Raw genomic sequence first — 19,971 nt, forward strand, 5'->3', positions numbered from 1 at the left:
TCTCAAGACTTCCTAGGCCTGTTGTGAAGATGAAATAAGATAATGATGTAAAGTATTTAGCATGCTGCTTGGCACAGGGTAGGCGCTAAATCCTTGATAAGGACTGTTTATCCTCTTTCCCTCTACCTTTCCTCTAAAGCCACCCAAGTCTCCACCTCCTTTGAATTCTGATCATTTGAATAGAAATTCCTTCTTTCTCAGACTACTGATTTTAATTAATAGTCTAACTTTGGGTTATATAATCACATTGTGTCATCAATTTCCAGATTATTAGATATTATTTGCAAGAAAAACAGGCCTGGATTTCCTCCCAGACGCAGGACAGAGGCTGCAAATTGAATTGAGAGGGTTGCCGACCTGTAGACCCACGCTGGTGGCTGGGGCAGACCACTCTCCTGGCCTTGATAGCCACAGCAGCCTCTTGTAATTGCGTTACCGTCTGGGATTCAGTAGGACTAATCCATCTATATAATTTCTTCGCTTGGTTTAATTCCATTAACAAAACCGAATTAAGGAGCGGGTGGGGTTGGGTGGGACGAGAGGAAGCGGATTTTCTGCTTGGTTGTGGATGCCGCGTCTCCATTGCCAGTCTGGAGTCTTTGGTCTGATTAACGGATGGCTCAGAGCCCTGCTAGCGCCCCGCCCCTCGTCCCTCAGTAGAGTGTCCGGCTTTCGGTATCGGCGCGCCCAGAAAGGGCCATAGCGGAAAGGGTTTTCTGGGACGCCCCAGGGCTACCCAGTACACGCTGCCCTTTCCTCGGCTCTTTCTCCTCCGTCCGCCCCCTCTGTTACAGTTTCTGAACAGTTTTCTTCTAGTTCAAATATTCATGGACTTTCCTTGTGTTTTGTGACTCGCGTGCCCCAGGCGACACGTCGATCTCACTCATCTCTCTCTAGCACTCGCCCCCTGTTTCACCTCACTCGGCTTCCCTAGGGTTGGCGGTCCTGGGGGGTGGACACTCTACTCGGGTTTGCCAACCAGAGCAACCGGCCTTAGGAGGAGGGGCCTGCGTGTGGGGGTGGGAGGTGGCAACCGCTGCGGTCGGTTTCACTCTGTGCCCTAGTGACATCCAGATCCCAGCGCGCCCTTCTCACAGAGAGCCAGGCCATCTCAACTTGAGCTGCTGGCCAGAGGAGGCGAGGAGTCGCTGACTCCGCGACTGAGATTCCACCGCTCAGTGTAGACGGTGGACACCAGCGGAGTCCCTAAAGTGTAGGTGGCGAGCAGTGCGGGCCCGGACAGCACTGTGGGGATTACAAGCGATTGTAGCAGCGCGGGTAACGGGAGGAGTGGTGCAGCGGAGCGCTCCAATCTTGGCGGTCGACTGTGTGAGTCCGCTCGGGTGACACCCGCCGGCCCTGCGTGTCCCGTAGGGCCTGGTGGACGCCCACCTGACAAGCTTGCGGGCTCTCTGCTGGGCTTGCCGGGGTTTTGCCAACCGGAGGCTGACGTCGGCGCCCCCCTGCCGAGCTGTCCCTTTACTACAGCGGGCCGGCGGCAGTGTGCCGCCCCGCCCTCGCCAGCCGCCGCCCCCCCGCGTGCCAACACCTTGCCGTGGATATAGAAGGCGCCACCGTGTTGAGTCTCAGCTTCGGGACCCGAGAGTTCTTTGGAACGAGAGCGCGAGCGAGGGAGCGGGCGAGCTCGGAGGGGGTGTGGGTGTAGGGAGAGAGCAGGTAAGGGCTATCGGTTCCCGCTCCTACGTTGCGAGCAACTCGCCCCCCCTTTTGATAAAATAATGGGAAGCTGAAAATTGATTAAACAGAAAGAGGCGAGCCTCCCCTCTCGATTCTCCGCCGGCGAGGAGCTGCGCGGCTCTGCGGTGTAACAGGCTTACACGTTGCTCATCACATGTTCAAACACTTCCCTTTCGGGGAGGCTCGTTATTTTTAAGTGAATATTTTCGTCTTTGTTTTGATTTCTTAAAAACCTTCCTCGGGGTTCTATTTTGATTTGAGTTGGCGGCCCGCAGCGGGTTGTGAGAGGGGGGAAAGCAGCCCGCCAGCGCGCGGGGCAGCCCACCCAGGCAACTCCCGGCGCGGCCAGTGTCGGCCGGGAGAGCGGCCCGCACGGAGCCGGGGGAGGCCGGCGACGGAGCCGGCGAGTCCCTGTCGCCCCTCTCTGCCGACCCGGGGTTGCGAGCGCGGTTCTGCTTGGGCAGGCCCGCGAGCAAGCTGGAGTGGCGGGCGAGGGGCGCGGAGGGAGCGCCGCGCCGCTTTGTCTCCACTTCTTGAGACTGGCAATCGGCTCCTCCCGCGGCCCGCCGCTGGGGATCGCGGCGGCGGCAGCGGCTCCTCCTTCACCCCTTTCTTCCCCACTCTCTCGCAGCCAGCGGCGGCGGCGGCAGCGGTGGGGAAAAGCAGATTCCGCCCCGACCCACACCGAGGGAAGCTTGCGGTCACGTCTTGCCGCCCTAAGCACTCTCCCAAGTCCGGCCCGCTCGGCGAGGACTTCCGTCTCCTGGGCGAACCTTGTCAAGCAAGCTGGGATCTATGAGTGGAAAGGTGACCAAGCCCAAAGAGGAGAAAGATGCTTCTAAGGGTAAGCCCTCCCGCCGAGTCCGCCTGCTTCCCTTCCCTTGTTTTCCCTTGCTCCCCTCGCGTGCGCGCCGCCCTTCAGCGGGTCCCGATCTCCTCCCCGAGCCTAAACTGCCCATGACCTCTGCGACCCCCGGGCGAGAAAGGGGGGTACCGGGGCCTCTTTGGAGGGGGGGGATTCTGGGTTAGCACCACTTTCCGTCCTTCCTCGTGGAATTGTTGCCCCGCGAGTGCCTCCAGTCTCTTCCACTCCCCATCTGGGCGCACCGTGGTGGCGCTGCGGGCAGCTGAAGCTGCTGCAGCCGGGAGCGCTGGGAACAGTGCTGCCTGCTACCCGTCGGCCGCCTGTCTGTGCGAGTGCATGTGTGTGCGTGTGCCTTAGTGTGTATATGTGTGCTACGCGGGTGCAACATGGTTACATACTCAGGAAAATGCCCCACTCTCAGAACCCCAGCTCAATCTACCTTCAAACCTCTCTCCCCGCCCCCAATGCAAACAAAGAGCTTGGCCAAGACGCAAACCCCTCCCCCCACGCTCCTTTCCCCCCTCACAACCCTTACTCCATAACTCTCTACCCTCCACCCTATAAGGCAGGAGCTTGCAACCTTCGACACGCCGCGTGCAAAAGTGAGCAATCCCTGTGCCCCGGCGCCGCCCGCGCTGCGCCTTGGCAGCACAGCGTCGCCAAGCCCCTGGAGAACAAAGGCTGTTGTCCTCTTGCCATTAGTGCCCAGCGGGAGCGGGCCTCCGTGGAAGGGAGAGTGCCCCGCCTCAGCTCTCCCGGGTTCAGCCACCTGGCCCAGGGCCCCCAGCCGCCGGTCCCCTGGAGTGCGCGTCTCAGCCTGGGTTCTCCCACCACCGGAGGGTTGGGGAGCCGCAGCAGAGCAAGGCTCAGGCTTGGGAGAACTCAGAAGGCAGGCGCGTCCCCCTTGGTCCCTGCCGGTCCTAGCCGCTGACTTGCTGAGGACCTTGCGTAGTAGCTTTGGCAGTAAACTGGAGACAGCATCCTTGGAGACCCGGGTGCAGAGAGAGGCACAGAGAGGGGGTGTGGTAGAGCAGTGGCGAAAAGGCAGGTGCCTTAGGTGCAAGTGTCTGGAATGGCCACAGAGCAGACGCTGAAGTGGACTGGACCGGCCTTGAACCGCAGCGACACATGCCGAATCCACGTTGCAGAAGTGGGGCTGCAGTGTGTGTGTGTGGGAGCCCCACCTTTCGTTCACGGGGCCCCGATTCCACCATGAGCCTGGGGCCCCCTTCCCTCCCACTCCTTTCCCTGTTCCTTTTTCTCATCTCCTCCTTCTCGCCTCTCCCCATCTCTCAGAGCTTGCTTTCCCCAGAGATTCTAGGGCAGCGCCAGCCCTCCCCCGCGGAAAGTTGTCAAAGTCTTCAGCTCAGGGCCTTTATCCTTGTTTCTAAATGGAGCCAGTTCTTTTCCAACTAGGCAGAGCTTTGACGAAAGGCTCCGGAAGTTTGTTTGGGGGTGGAGGTTAGATCTGTGGTTACCACTTGTCTGGCTCAAGGCTACAGTCCAACATTTGGGACCCACTCATACATGCTGGCTGTTTGAGGCTTGAATCCTACTGATTAATCTGAACAGTCACTTGGAATGTAGATCTCCTGCTACACATTTCTAGAGCTGTCCTAATTGTAGGGCATCCTAAAAGGGGCATTTATATACTAAGAGAACATGACTTCCTGGTTGTTAAAAGGTTTTGTTTTCCACTGAGGGCCCAGGAAGGTAAATGCAATTAAAGTTTGTAGCACCAAATTGATCTAGGCAAGTGCTTCCCCTTCTGAATCTGGGAGTTTGTTTCAAGTTTGTTTCTGGAACTTCAGTTTTTGATTTCTGTCAGGTGGTAACCACCTAAGCTTTATTTCAGGCTACCTTTGGGAGAACCTTGAAGCCAGATTCATTCACAGAAAATGCGTTGCTGTTTTAGGAATATAATTTGCAATTGTCCAGAACCAATTAAGTCTGGAAACATTAAGGCAAGTTTCTGTAACTCAGTAATGAAAATTTTACTAGGCGTATGTCATAACATTTTCTTATGTTGACTCACTTACCACATTGGAAATCGAATACTTCTCTGTAGGAATTGTGTAATTAGCATTTGGAATTATGGTTGTAATTAGAATAAATTAAAGTAATTTTATAAGGCAACTTTTAAGAAGGAGGTTCACTTTCCTGAGGAGATGGGAATCTTTTGGCTGCTTAAGAGCGGGAGTCCCATTTCTCCCTTTCTGTTTGTTGGTGAATTTAGACCATTTTCAAAAATGTAAATGCCCAATAGTCCTTAGTATTTTTCTTTTCAAGTATGTTAAAAGTCTTATGTGACTAAATTTTAAACACTACTTTTTATGTTACAGATGAAAGATACCAGGCCTGTTGCTATTTTTAACCAGTAAAATTTATTGATCATATTCACGAAGAGGTTTAGTTATTCATACATTTCCTATATATGTCTTTTTTTATACATATATTTAAGCTAAAGGACTCATGAGCACTCTCTTTGTAACATAGCATGGTATAGGATTGAACATTTAATAGATACTTTGAGTATACACACATTTGATTTTGAACTGTGGTATGACAAATGATTGAATCAAGTCAAATAATTTAGTAACAGTTTGAATGAATTTCATAATCTGTTTTCAAGAGCCTATTGCTCATTTAAATTCAGCCTCCCACCCCATCATTTGGGGTTCAAGCCACAGCTGTCATAACTACATAGAAGATTATGATAGAGTACAGCCTTTCTGGAGTTTTTAAAGCACAGGTAGTAGGTAATCAGTAAATTATTTTGTGCTGCTTAATGAAATACGGCTTTCAGGGCATATAAATTTTTTTCTCAAATGACATTTTCTCAAACTCATGGAGGTTCAGGCCAGTGACGGACAATGATCTTTTGGATAACCTTTTCAATTATGTAGCCAGGCAAGATAGACTCTTCTCTTTGGCAGGGGATAGGGTATCTCGATTCTCCTTGAAACTATTGTATCATAATGGCCCCCTGTGCAGCAAATTGTCTTTTGTGTATTTATTCATGCTTTGCATAAACTTTGAGATTAACAGGTGTGTATCTAGTTTGGGGCACTCAGCTCCTGAATAGGAGAACTTATTCTATTTCCGGGAAAAACTAAGCAAAACATTTGTTTGTTGAAGCAGATAATCGCTTAGCTTTGACTCACTCTTCTTTATCTTGTCGCATAAGGTCTTTTCAGCAGTTCTGTTAGAAACGCACTCAGTCAAGGCTGTGTCTGGTTTACTGTAACTGTGCTCCTGTGGCATTTGGAAATCATGTAGCCTGCTACAAATAAAACCAAATCATGTCTGGTTTGAGTAAAATTGCTAGACAACTCTCGATTTCAAAACTGCCATTTGGTTTGTAGCTACCTGTTTGAAACGGGGTGTGTTCTTTTCTACAACCCTTTTTCTTGTGCTTGGCCACAGAGCCATCACACCCCAGGCAAGTTTCAAGGTTATGTGGACCGTGGGTTCTCTCGGTGGGATGGCTGGCACCAGCTTCAGGCTGGGCTTATGCTGGCTGCTGGGCAATACAGGAGAATTCCAGGCATAATCCAAGAAGGCAGCCACTTGCACAGCTGGTGCTGTAACGAGTTGTGCTGCCCATGTGCATTTATGGGCACAGCTCATTTTCTGCTCACTTCCTGGCCTTTTCCAATGGCCACTCGAATACCTAAGAAGGACAGGGTATTGTGGTCGGGCAGCCAACATATCAGGCCTTGAACCCTGAATTCCATTCCAAAAGATCATCTTGGCCTTGGTGGATTACTGTAATAGCGTCCAGCAAGTGTCTTTCTCAGCCTTGGGCCAAGCCAAGCAGGTGTTTAGAGGTATTTTACCCACAAGAAATGACGTTGGTGAACTCTTATGAAAAACTAACAATCATAGTCTCCCTCTTACTCATGTTGGGACTTGTTTTTATTTATTTATTTTTTTACTTCATGAATAACTCATCAGGGACCAGTGCTTTTATGGAATGTTATAAGCCGCATATTTTCTTCTGGGCTGAAGATGGTGATTGCAGCCTGGGTGAGAGGCTGTGGCCAGGGAGCTCTCAAATCAGATATGTTAATCTGTTCTTGGGGATAGGTAGAGAAGATGAGTGCACAGTAACCCCGATCCTCTTCACTATTTCTAGTGGTGTGCAGCTTCTTTATTGACAGAGGCTGAAGGTAGAAGGGGGAGCAAGTTGGGACATGGGTTCGGGGTACTGTATCTTCTCCCTTACTTAGTACTGCTTCCTCTAAGTCTCTTTCCAGGACAATTCAAATTGTTAAAAGGGGTTAGGATGCATCCTCGGGCTGTAGTGGAGATGTGGGTGAGGTTCGGGTGGTATTGGATGTTGGGTTGGGGCCTGGGTGAGAAGCAGAAAGTGAGCTGTGGGATCAGGGAAGGGGTTGAGGTCCAAGCCTAGAGCATGGAAATGTGCAGTGGCCTGGAGAACAGGATCAGAACTGGGGAGAGTATTGGAATCAGGCTTGGGGTGGTAAACTGGAGGGCTGATTTGTGAGGCAGTGAATGGGGAGATGAAACTGTTAGCTTTCCAGGTCTCTTTGCAGCTGTGCTGTTTTATGTTCACATCATCTCATTCTGGGAATTACAATCCACACAGAACAACCGGAATGTGTTGCAGCTCTTCAAGTATATCTAATAAAAAGGATTTCTAGTGTGGGCTTCATTATGGCTTATATTTTTGGATTTGAGAAATTTGAAAGGAATAGAAAATAATGGCCAAGATTAAACAGTTCAAGGAGAAAAACAACAGGAATTAAAGTACGGTGGGTGGAGGGGATCCTACAGGTCTGTTACATTGCTAAGCTCAACATGATTTTGAAATGTGAAGATTAGGTGCATCATATGGCTTCAGTAATTAGCGAAGACAAATGTCGGCATAAATCATTGTCTGCAGTCACTGATTTTCCTTTCCCTATCCAGAAGACTTGTCAGCACCAGGATTTCTTAGCACAGGCTGCGGACTGGATTTCAGGGTCATGGTCCTGGGTGATGTAGTTCATCTTTAGTCCGTCCTCACTAAGTGGAAAGGTAGCTTACCTGTTTGTGATACACCAGTTCTATGAACTCACTTTAATTAGATTCCTGACATTTTAAAATGTGGCATTTTATCACTTTGATGAATGCCATATCTTGATGGAAGCATTTCTTAGGGGCGTGGATTTCTGGGTAAATGCACTAATTTTCCAAAGAAAGTGAAGTAGTATCTAATTTGGAGTCCTTCTGACCACCACTGCAGCCTGCAGGTTTAATTCCTCCTTGAATTGGATGGCCATTTATTTTTCTCCTAAGCAGTGTTTTCCAGGATATTAACACTGAAAATGATGTTTTATATTAGAAAAGAGAGAAGGTCTTGATTCTTGGGGCAAGCTGGAAATGTGGAGAACTGTTATTAAGGATCTGGGTTTGTTAGAAACTTTAAGCCTGGATTCCAATTACTGTACGTGGAGATTACTGTAGAGCAGTGCTCAAGCCCTACCCATGTCTCTGCCCTTTGAAATGGCTTGAGCATTGATTTTCAAATGGAAATGGTAGCAGTGTCACTGGCTGATGACCTTCCCCACAGGTAAAGGACAGAGGGTGGTAGGTGTCCTTGCTGATTCTGTTTAACTCTGGCAGCACTCTTGGCTTCTGCTGGGATGTGGTTTGGATATGGTTTGGGTTGGTTGGGTTGACATTCTAGAGGGTGTTCCAGGGCTGGGCTGAGCTGGTCTCTTGCTTGTCCTGCATGCTGTAGGGATCCTGCAGAGACCTCAGATTTGATTTAGACAATGACTGTTTGTCCCAAAGGAATTCTCAGGTATATGTCTGTTCTTTCTGGACCCTGTCAGTGGGGCCTGGGAAGAAAAAAGAATATCTGCTGGTGAAAGGCAGGCCTGGTTAGAGGCCAAATTAGAAAGGAATTAATTACAAAAATAGTATATACCCGATTTCCCTTTTTAGAATTGAAGATTATACACAGGAACATACCCAAATCTTTAGTGTGCATCTGGCTTTTGACAAGTGTTTAGACCCATGGTATCATTACCAAAATCTAGATACTGAATTTTTTCATCACCCCAGAAAGTTCTCTTATGTCCCTTTCTTTTCATTGCCCCTTCAATGGCAACTACCATTTTGATTTCTGTCATACATTAGTTTTGCCTGTTACTGAATTGAACATAAATGGAATCATGCAGTATGTACTCTTTATTTCTGACACTTAGCCACCTCGCCTGTCAGCATACTTCCTTCCCTGGTTGACACACCTTCTCCTTGTCTTGTCCTCTGGTTTCTTATAAGAACCCCTCACCTGCCCCACACTAGGGCACTCACTCATCAGGGCCTTGAACTTGGCAGGACCAAAAGGAGTATTTGTTAACTGATCTAGTCAGGTAAGGAATTCCTGTTAGCAGGGATATGTTTTGTTCTTTTAATAACAATACCAGTAATTATAATTATTGTTATCATTATAGTAACTTCTAAATTACCAAGCACTTACTATTTACTAGGCATTACATTATTTTTACATATATCTCATTTAATCCCATGATAGCGAGATGAAGTAGGGATTAGTATTTACAGACTTCAGAGATGAGAAGATTGAAGCTTAGAGAGATTACGTAGTTTGTGTGAGGTCACACAGCTGGTAAGTTGCAGATTACTTGTACAGTGCTTGGCATTGCAGTAATCAATAAATGATTATGTAACGCATGCAGTAATCAATATATAATTGTGTAATGCATGTACCAAGCACATATCAAAACTCACTGGTCTCATCCTATGTTCATTTCCAGTTTGTTGTCCTATCAGAAAGCTGTATGATGGAGAAAGGCTCTGTCAGTGACTCACTGTGACTTAATCTGAGATGCCTGGGGGTTAAAATTTACATTTTAAATGAGGATTACCAGAGGCAGACCTTTAACCCAAAGGAATTAATGTTTGATCGGTGACTTTCTGACACCTACACAGGTTGGGGAAGTAATTCTGGTGGGGGTCCAACAAATACTAGTTTCTGAGCACTGAGTACATGCCAGATATTTGACAGGAAATATCTCATGAAATCTTCATAACACTGGAGGACAGATACACATACTATAATTATTCTCATTTGACAGATGAAAAAACTGCGTCTCAGAGATTGAGGCAGCCGTAGATCACCTGGGTAGCAAGATGGTGGAGCGAGGGCTTGAGCCAGGTTTTCCTGACTTCAAATCCACTTCTTACCTAGGCAATACAGTTGGTTTTTTGCTAATCTAGGTTTGCACAAAGACAAAATTACTTCCCATTTGCCCCGAGGACATGATTGGGAAGCATGTACCTGTACATGTATGATTGCTCCAGAGCTGTGGGCTTGGTGTAACGGGACAGAACTCTCAGCATTTCTTGGGTGACTTTTCCACACCAGGCACTGTGTTGGGTCTGGGCGCACAGAGATGAAAGAAACCCAGTCCTACCTTAGTGGTGCCCTTTCCTTCATCTTTGGCCTCGGACGTTGTCTTTCTGCTTTCCATGTACATTGTCTCTCACTTGGCCATGACTGTGACCTTCAAGATTCAAGCTTCTGTCAATTTGAAACTAATAGTACTTTTCCCCAGAACTCTGTCTGGGAGCTTGTTTCACTTGTAAAGATTACACTTCCTCTTAATTCACTGCTAGGTAAAACTCCCAATTGTTTATATCTTACTTACCATTACACGGTAATATGCTTTTAGTTTGTCTCTCATCAGAATCCTGTCTCATTTCCCTTCTCTGCCTTGCTCTCTCAACCCCACCTTGTTCTCCTTCCCTCCCTCCCTCTTTTTATCGCCCCTCCCTTTCTTGTCAACAGATGTCAGTGGTTTTTCATTAACCAAATGATGTTCCTTAGTGTATACTGGGGCTCATCGAAGGGTTCTCATTTCTGGATTTTCTCCCTTGATAGCTAACTTAAGCAAAAGAACCTCCCCCTTCCTTCCACGGAGAAGCTTTTCACTACTTATTATATAACTCATTTTAAATGGGTAAAAAGTACAAGCTTCACATTTTACACAATTTATGCTGTCTTCAGTTAGATAATATATCCAAAAATATATCTTGTTAACAGAGACACACGCTTTGAATGAGCACATTAATTATAGTTCTCAAAGTTAGGAATCATGTAGTGTTTGTGCTGTAGAACCTATTTTTAACAGCCGTAATTAACAGTAATAGGTCTGTTGCATGGTTGTAAGTATGTTTAATAAGAAACGTGAAACCCAGTTCTCAAAAATCCCTCCAAATGATGTAGGTAGCATGTCTACTGTTATTGAACTGGGGGTTAGTAAACAGATTGAGTTCTTAAAATATTTATCTTGCTGTTAAAAGTAGAAGTAAACAGCCTAAAGAAGGCAGGCTGAGTGCAGTTCTTGAATATGCCTGGAGATATTTTCAGAATCTTCTTTCAGCCATGACTTTGAAAGTATTGTGAATTCACCTGCTTGTTTTGCCTTTGATACTCTATGTATGCTTGCCTCTGCCCGTGGGGGGTTCACCTAACACGGAGACTTCCAAGAGCTCTTGGATTTGCGTGTGATGATATTCGGAGATATGGGAACAATGTGAGCCATTTCCCTGGAAACAGGGCCAGACGCTCCTCGCTGCTGTCATTCCAGGGAGCGTTTGTTTTTGACTAGCTGGGAACTGGACGGTAGCACTGGACAGTCTGGTTAACCAGTGTCCCTCTGTCGCTGTAGATCTGGCCAACGGGTTTATTACAAACCTCAGTGTGCTCGTTAGCCTCGTGATGTGCTGGCTGCCTAAAAAAGAAACACGGAAAAGTTGTGTCACCAAAGGTGAAACTTGACGAAGAGCCGCCGGGCGCCTAGCATGACAAAGCTCCTTGCAGGCGTTGGCTGCGGCGGCGGCGGCGGGCAGCGGGCACCCACTTTCCCGGCCGGGTGCCCACAACCGGGTCCGCTCGCGTGGGGCTCCTGCAAAGTGAGCGGCGACCGGAGCCTGCGGAGCGGGAGGTGCTTTCGGCTGCAGGAGGGGAAAGGGTCTGCGCTCAGGTCTAGACAGCGGGCTTTGGCAGGCAGCGCTAAGATGGTGGCTTCCGGAGGACCCGCCCCTGTCCCCGCCCCTGCCCGGCAATCGAAGAGTCCTTGCTTTGCATATACTTGACCCACCGGGCTCACAGGGCTGTCTCCTCAAAGGCCAACTTGGAAGGCAGGTTCCAATCAAAGCCTTCAAGTCAGGGCTTGGCCAACGCCAAAGCTTGGCTTCCTCTGTCTTCTGGTCAATGTTAATTCGGTGTTAGCAGTTCAAAAACATAGCATGCACGTTGAGCAGAATGATCAGGGCCGTTTTGAATATATTTGTGTGCTTTTATATTGTTTATGTTTCGTTGCACTGATTTTTTTTCAGATTACCAAATAATTCTTGTTTACTGGGGACAAGTGGAAAAGTCATAAAAGCATAGAGAAGAAAATAGCACCCCAGGGTCCCACTCCTAGCTTAACTTTTTGAAATTTTCCTTCCAGTCTTTTTTCTCTAAGTTTTATAATACATATACAAGGATAATCATCTTTAGATATGTGTGTGGGATCATGCAGTATATACTATAACCTTTTCTCTTAACAGCATGTTAGAATGTTTTGCTGTGTTATTAAATAATCTTCTGCACCACCATTTTTAGTGTGTACACTGGGTTTGCACCTGGGGGTGACAAAGGAGAGATGGAGATATTGTGCCTGTGGGTATGAAAGGTTTTTCTGTGTGGCCTTGAGAGCCTTCCCACTGAGCTACCCAAACATCATTTGTATTTTATAAATGTACATATACAAATACGTGCATATATAAAGATACAATATGCATGCATAAATCTGTAAGTAGATAAATCACTGCATGTAGATAATAAGTGTATGTCTAAATACACACACAAATATACTTAGAATAAATCCTGGAAGAATAGATGCTAAAAGGAATCTAGGGGTGGTTGGCTTATAGAAGATATACAGTTTTCATTTGTATCCTCTATTTTCTGTACAGTGGACATATATAATGATATTCATGATATAATAAAAAAGTAGCATAAGCAAAATATTGCTCATGGATTTTCTTCAAACTGACTTTTCTACTCCAGCTTCTACCCTTGATCTGGAATGTTCTACCTATTCCTTTAGCATTTTATGATCCTCATGTCCAAGCTTAAAGCACACCTTCCATGAAACCTCTCTCCCTGCTTATGTTTTTATCTCCCCAACTAGACTGTAACTTCCTCATGGGTCCTTTTCACAAAAGAGGCCCTCGATAAATGTGTTACTTAACCGCCCTGCTAAGCATCCTTTCTAGGTTTCTTTAAATGCTCCCGTACCTTTGAACTCCAAACCATACCAAAAGCCTTTAGAAGACAGCAAAATTCCTGGATTTAATGTGCTCATTTAATTCGGAATTGAATTTCTACTTTACAATGGGTCATCTTTCATGTAAAAGTGACTATATGGTGAAAAGCATGGATTTTAGAGACTTGGGTTCACATCTAAGTTTCTTATTTGATGTGTGATTTTTGGGCAAATATCTTTCAAAGCCTCTCCACAATAGAGATAGTTGTGTTTATGTCACAGGCTTATTTTAAAGATAGAATGAGTTAATATATGGAAAACATACTTAGAATTTGGCCAATGGTGATATTGATAATATTTCTAAAATAGTAGTGATTTTCACATTGATTATTCAAGTTAGACTGTTCTCTTTAGGGGGCTTGTTGGCCATAGAAACAAGTCTACACATTCAAACATGTGTCTGAAAGTCATACTCCAATTTAATGGATTTAATCTTGTGATATGGTGGCTGAATTGATAAAATTCATGTATTTATTCATCTATTAATTTACTCAATAAATATTTATTGACCCTCCCTTGTGTCAGCTACTGCTCCAGACACTGAGGATTATAACAGTGAGCGTAATAGATAACCACCCCTGCTTTCATTGAGCTGATATTTTGCAAGTTTACTCAGAGGAATGAGACTTTCAGGGAAGGAATTTGCATTCTGCTCCATGTCCGTCATTATTTCAAGCAGTGAGTGACCTGGTACCCACCATGGCCACTGGGGACCTGCCCAGGCCAAACTACCAAGGACACAGCCTGGATGGAGTTGGACACGGGCTATTGTTTAATTTCGATCCAGGGACCCCTAGAGCTGAGGTTCTGGAAGCAGCTTGGGCATCAGCATCACCTCCCACCACATATGTCTCCCTCCATGAGGACTTGATTCAGTAGATCTAGGTGTGAGGCATACGAACCCATATGTTTAAATAAATCTTCTCAAGCAATTCTAATGCTCAGCGAGTTTAGGGACTTACTGCTCCTGAGCAGTATTTCTCAAATTTGCCTGAAGTTAAGAAGCACCTCTAGGGTTTTTTGTTTTGTTTTGTTTTTGGTTTTTTTTTTAGGTTACTCCATCCTGACTTGCAGAATTAGAAATTTAGGAAAACAGTTGGCTAATCTGAATTGTAAACAAGTGTCTGTGTGATTCTTATCATCAGGCAAGTTGGGGAAACATTGTCCTAGAGAAATCAAAGGACTGCTAGAAATTAAGTGTAAATGCACATTTTTCTGGTGAGTGGAGTCTATAGCTTTTAACAGATTCTCAAAGGGTTCACTAACTCCAAACACTTGAAGAGAGGTGGAGCCCTGAGGTCTATGCTCAGCATTGTTGTCAGTGAACTGTGTGCTTTGCTGTCTCAGTTTTCTCCTGGGTTGAATTAAATAACCTCAAGTGCCCTCTTCCTCCTCCCCCCAGCCCTGCTCATCTTCCACATGTAAATACTCTGTTTGGAAGCCTCCTTCCTCCTTTTTTGCTCTTCTTTTCTCTCTCATTGCCAGTCTTTCCTCCATTTTTCCTCTTGCTGCATTCTCTTTAGGAGAAAATGGGGAAGGAAGAGAAAAGAGAATTTCAAAGCCTGGGCCCTTCCAAGGAGGGTAAGGGTGGGAGGGAGCTTTGGGACTGCCATCTAGAGTGGGCAGTCCCAGCACAGCTATTAGAATGGCAGACGTCAGTGCCTCAAATATTTTGACCCTTCTGGTAGCTTGAACCTCAGTGGATCTTAACGTGGTGGGAAAAGGTGGTGAGGGTGAGACTTCTGTGATATCGTTGTTGGTTCCGAGCAGGTGGGCAAGGGAAGTCCTCTTTTTGGACGCCACTTTCCTGCCTGTATCTGGTAGGAGGTGGGGTTAGGAGTGTGAGGGTTGGGCCAAGCCTCGGTGCACCCCTACTTCTTCCCATCCTCCAGGCACCCAGCAGTGTCTCTGTAATTGGTTCTTGACCAATCAGTGCATTGACCCCTTACAGCTAGTTACTTTGAGTTATAAATGGTTTTTATTTCCCCTGTTTAATTGGGGGTTCAGGCTGTATAGAATGACCTGATTTGTATCACAAGAGCCTTTAGGACTTTGACAGATTTCACCATTTAAAAAACACAGCTTTCTCCCTCCACCCTACTGGACATAAAAGCAGTCTTTGAATTGACAGAACAAAGAGCATGTCTTTAAAGGGCACCATGCACAGAAGGGGAGGAAAGGGAAGTAAGACTGTTCATCCTCTTTTCTGAGGCCATTGTCTCCAGACAAGTGACAAAACCGAATACCTTGAAAAATCTTGTATTGATTTTTAGTGCAGAGGTATCATCTTCCTAGGATCTGAAAAGCCTGCTAGAAGATAATAAACTTGTTCCCCTGCCTTTGAGCCAGATGTTGAGTTGCTTAGTTTCCACACCTGGAGGAAATGAGAGTGGTTGGTCTCCTGAGAGTGAGATTTTGGCCAGGGTGCATCTCTCATGATCGTATTGTATATAGGTGAGGCTCAGCTTATGAAAGCCTGCTATATCCAGATTGGACTCAAATGGTGAATGGGGGGATAGTTACAATATTGAAGGAGTTACTGTTTTATGAAAAGTTTTTCTTTTAATAGCATCGTCTCTGCTGTATCTGAATGTTTCTTTGGGGATCAAGGATTTCTTGGTTAAATGTAAAGAAATAAAAGCCAAGCCAGAGGCCTCTTGTGTCTCCTGCAAATTCTAATTATAAACTATCGCTCAGAGTGCCTGTTTTTGCTTCCCAGTTCTTTAAAAAATTTTGAAGTTTATCTCTTTTTATTGTGGTAAAATATATAACACAGAATTTATCGTTTTAATGATTTTAAATGTATAGTTCTATGGCGTTATGGACATGCATATTGTTCTGCTTCCCAAGTTCTTAATCAGAGGTTATAATGGCTGGAAGGGACCGCAAAAACCATTCGTTCCAACCTTCCCATTGCAGAGAAGAGGGAATCTGGCCCACAGTGAGCTGCCCAAGGTCATGGAGCAACTTAGTGCCATAGGCCTAACCTAATGCATTATCACGTGGCCACACTGATAGACTCAAGCACGGGGCTCCTTTCTTGGTAGCAGAATTAAGCATTGACATAAACGTTTAGGATGCTTCTCTGATATTTTGTTTCTTTTTACAAAGTAATCAATCATTATGATTTACTACCAGAAAACCCTTTAGACACCATCTAGTCCAAATTCCTCATTTAAAATGTTGTCTCTATTTGCTATTTCTAAATGTGAAGCGAACTACAAAAAGATGCTAACATTCTAATTTGTAAAATCCAAGCAAATTCTCCCCCCGCCTTCCTTCCACTGACAGCATGACATTCCATGGTTGAAACCAGGTCCTTTGTGGGTGGCTGTTATTAATATGCTTTCCTTGGGATGTTTACAGTAACTGCTGTGACCTAAATAAGATTGCTTGTATTGTTTTCCCCCACAAAGGCAAGAACATTTTTAAAAAGTGTGTTCATCTCCTCTCATAACATTGTGTTTTTCCCCCATGACTAAAAGAACTGAAGCATTGCACTTTTTCCTATTTAGGTATTAGATGAGGAAACTTTCACTAGAAAGAGTATGAGGTGTGATCAAACAATACGGTGAATGTTTAAATTTAAAAAAATGATTACAGTGAAAAACACATTGCCATTAATCCCTCTCAAAATACTCCCCCTCGCTTCGAACACACTTATCCTTTCGTTCTTGCCACTTTCTGAAAGAGTTCTGGAAGTCCTCTTTCGCGTGTGTCTTTACTTCATCCTCCATCATGGCAACGCTCCGTGTCACACATCGCTTCTGGTACTGCAGTTTCTGTCAATTAAAAACATTACGGTGTGTCCTCATCTACCTTATTCACCGGATCTGGCACCATGTGACTTCTGGCTCTTCCCCAAAGTCAAAATGATTCAGGAAGTCCAGGCAGCCACGACAGCACAACTAAAGACACTCATTAAAGAGGACTTCCAGAACTGCTTCAGAAAATTGCAAGAACGCTGGGATAAGTGTGTTTGAAGCAAGGGGGATTAATGCCATTGTGTATTTTACTGTGATAATTTTTTTTTAAAATTTAAACGTTGTCTGTATTGTTTGATCACACCTTGTATTTCTACACAAGTTAAACATTTGAGAGCATTGTATACCATAACCACATTTTCTTTGCGTAGAAGTTAATGACAATGTACCATACATCATTATAGCATGATCATTTAAAAAATTTTATGTTATTTCTGATTGTGGTAAATTACATAACATCACATTTGCCATCTTAACCATTATTAAATGTTCGGTTCCAGAAGTTTTAAGCATATTCACGTTGATGTGCATTCAATCTTTAGGACTTTTTCATCTTGCAGAAGTGGAAATTCCCCCCATTTAACAACAATTCCCCATTCCTCCCTTCCCCCAGCCCCTGGCAACCACCATTCTTTCTGTGTCTATGAATTTGATACTTCCTAGAAGTCGAATCATACGGTATTTATCTCTTTGTGACTGGGTTATTTCACTTAATGTAATGTCTTCAAGGTTCATCCATGTTATAACATGCGTAAGAATTTCCTTCCATTTAAAGGCTGAATAATATTTTATTGCATGTTGTATTAGTCAGGGTTCTTCAGTGAAACTGAGCATACCTATCTATATCTAGCTAGACAGATATAGATATAAAAGGACATTTATTATAGCAATCAGTTCACACAGTTATTGAGGCCAAGAATTGGCACGATTTGCTGTCTGCAAGCAGGCGAACCAGGAAAGCTGATGATATATTTCAGTCCAAGTATGAACATCCGAGAACCAGGGATGCTGATGGTGTAATTTCCAGACCTAGGCTGAAGGCTAGAGAGGGCGGGGCTGGTGGAAGTCCCGGAGTCTGAAGGCCCAGAACCTGGAGCTCCAGTGTCCAAGGTAGTTGAGGATGGAAATCTCAATCAAGAAGAGAGAAAAATTGCCCTTTTGCCACCTTTCGGTTCTATTGTGGCCTTCAGTGGAGTGGATGATACCTTCCCATATTAGTGAGTGATCTTTTAAGCTCTGTCTACTGACTCAAATGCTAGTCTCTTCCAGAAACACCCTACAGACACACCCAGAAATCATGTTTTATCAGGTTTCAGGGCTTCCCTTAGCTAAGTGAAGGTGACACACCAGACGTACATATCACATTTTAAAAATTCATTTGTTTGTTGATGGACATTTGGTTTGCTTCCACCTTTTGACTATTGTGTGAAATGCTGCTATCAACAGGGGTGTTAATTCTGTTTTGTTTTGTTTTTTAATTTTTGGGCGAAGTTGTCTTAAATACTCGGTTTGTTTTCTCAGTCTTTAGTCCTAGGTCATCAAAATAACATGGTGAGTAAAGGGAAGGAAGAGCCTAACTATCAGCAGTGTTAGGTACTGAGGTGTTAATGCAATGACTTGCAAGTTTGAGAATCATGAGAAGAGTGAATAGGGCTTTTCTTGGACCCCTTAGGTCTATTTATCATTTATATTGTTTTTTTCGTACAATGGTTTCTTTACATTTTTTGTGTGTGTGGAAATAATTTGGTTCCTCCGTGATAGTTTGCATGACTCTTCATCCCTGTGTTTGGAGCGGATTGTGCCTTGCTGTGCCCTTTGCAATTTATTTCCATTTCCTTTTTGGTTTGTATGTCCGTTCCATTGTAGTGTAAACTCCCTAACCTTGTCCTTCATCTCTCGATTCCCAGTACCTAGGACAGAGCCCATAACACAAATGAAATAAATGCTTGTTTGAATAGAAATTTGACTCAATGTGTCATTTGGAAAATTTTCACTTCCTAGTTAGTCTTGGAACAGTTTGACATTTGTATTTGTTTTTCTCTGCTTCTTTTATGTGTGAGACATGGCTTATGTTCAAGAGCACAAATTAGGTTTAAATATGTGGCAATTAAGATTTTTTCTCAATCATTTGTGGGGAGTGGGAGAAACATTTGCTGAATACTTGGCATCAAATCGAGGAAATATTCAGGGCTGGGCTTTAGTTTTGCTTTATGTAGGTCCCTCTGATCATCCTCACTGTGAATGCGTCTTCTCCTCTCCCAGCAACCTCCAAAAATGGTTACAGGTGTTATGTGTGGCTTTGGGCTGTACAGCTAATGCTGTGAGTGATATTTGTGGCAGGGCATAGATTTCCCACTCAATGTATTGGCTCCTGAGCCTTGTTTTTCACACCGCCTGCCTTCTTCTGAACCCTCCCTCACATCTCTATGTGTTTCTATGATAGAAATAGAAATCTCCCAAAGTAGACTCTCCTTTCTAATAAAGGCTCTAGCGATTGTTTAATATATTCTGTTTCCCATTGGTGAGCAGAGAGCATGCAGATACATCCATTTCCAGGTGGTAGACAACACTTTAGAAACACATGCCTGAGAATCTGGACTCCATTCATTCAAAGAGCACCAGCCATATGGCTGGCTCAGTGCCAGGCACTGGGGAAACACTGATGACGGAGAGAGCTGACGGTGGGTGAAGTGGTATCCTGACCTGGGAGGATAGACAGCTAGGGAAGCTCATCGGAAAGGGAACTGACCCAGTTGGGTGGTGATAGTAGTGGGAACATTAACCCGACACCTGAAAGATGAGCAGTAGGTTGTCAGTTGATGAGAAGGAAGCTGAGTGTCCTGGAAAGTGGGAAGAGCACGTGCAAATGCTGAGAGATGAGCTAGAACATGGCTCACTCAGAGAACAGGAGGAAGTTCGTTATCCAGAGACAAGTGAGTCACCTTTGTTACGTGGACAGTCCTTGCAGATGCTGTCTTATGCCACTCACATTTCAGTGGACAGTGTCATCGATTCCAGTTTTTATTGATTTTATTTTTCTAATGATTTTTATTAAACATATAGCTAATGTGCAATATTATATTAGTTTCAGGGGTACGCTATAGTTATTCAACATTTCAACATTTCAACATATGCGTAAAGAAGTGATCACTATAAGTCCAGTGACCATCTGACACCGCACCACACTGACAATATTACTGACTATATTCATCCCCGTGATTTGTTTGCTTTATATCTGGAAATGTGGACATCTTAATCCCCTTCACCTTTCCCCACACTTTTTAATTTTTCA

At 44.9% G+C, this 19,971-nt stretch overlaps 1 protein-coding gene across 5 annotated transcripts in view; it reads left to right on the forward strand.

Moving 5' to 3' along the window:
* Positions 1–19,971, forward strand: part of FGF13 (fibroblast growth factor 13) — a 514,923-nt gene that overhangs the window by 18,856 nt on the left and 476,096 nt on the right. For 2 of the 5 annotated variants that reach the window (XM_033117981.1, XM_033118018.1), the window contains exons 1-2: positions 1,070–1,213; positions 2,330–2,542. In XM_033117981.1, coding sequence (XP_032973872.1) covers positions 2,494–2,542 — 49 coding nt within the window. In that variant the 5' untranslated portion in view covers positions 1,070–1,213; positions 2,330–2,493. Of the gene's footprint in view, positions 1–1,069; positions 1,214–1,332; positions 1,678–2,329; positions 2,543–19,971 lie in introns of those variants that run through there. The other 3 variants (XM_033117997.1, XM_033118004.1, XM_033117989.1) reach the window with 2 other exon arrangements.

The sequence above is a fragment of the Rhinolophus ferrumequinum genome, chromosome X, assembly GCF_004115265.2.
Source record: "Rhinolophus ferrumequinum isolate MPI-CBG mRhiFer1 chromosome X, mRhiFer1_v1.p, whole genome shotgun sequence".
NCBI classification, from domain to species: Eukaryota; Metazoa; Chordata; class Mammalia; order Chiroptera; family Rhinolophidae; genus Rhinolophus; species Rhinolophus ferrumequinum.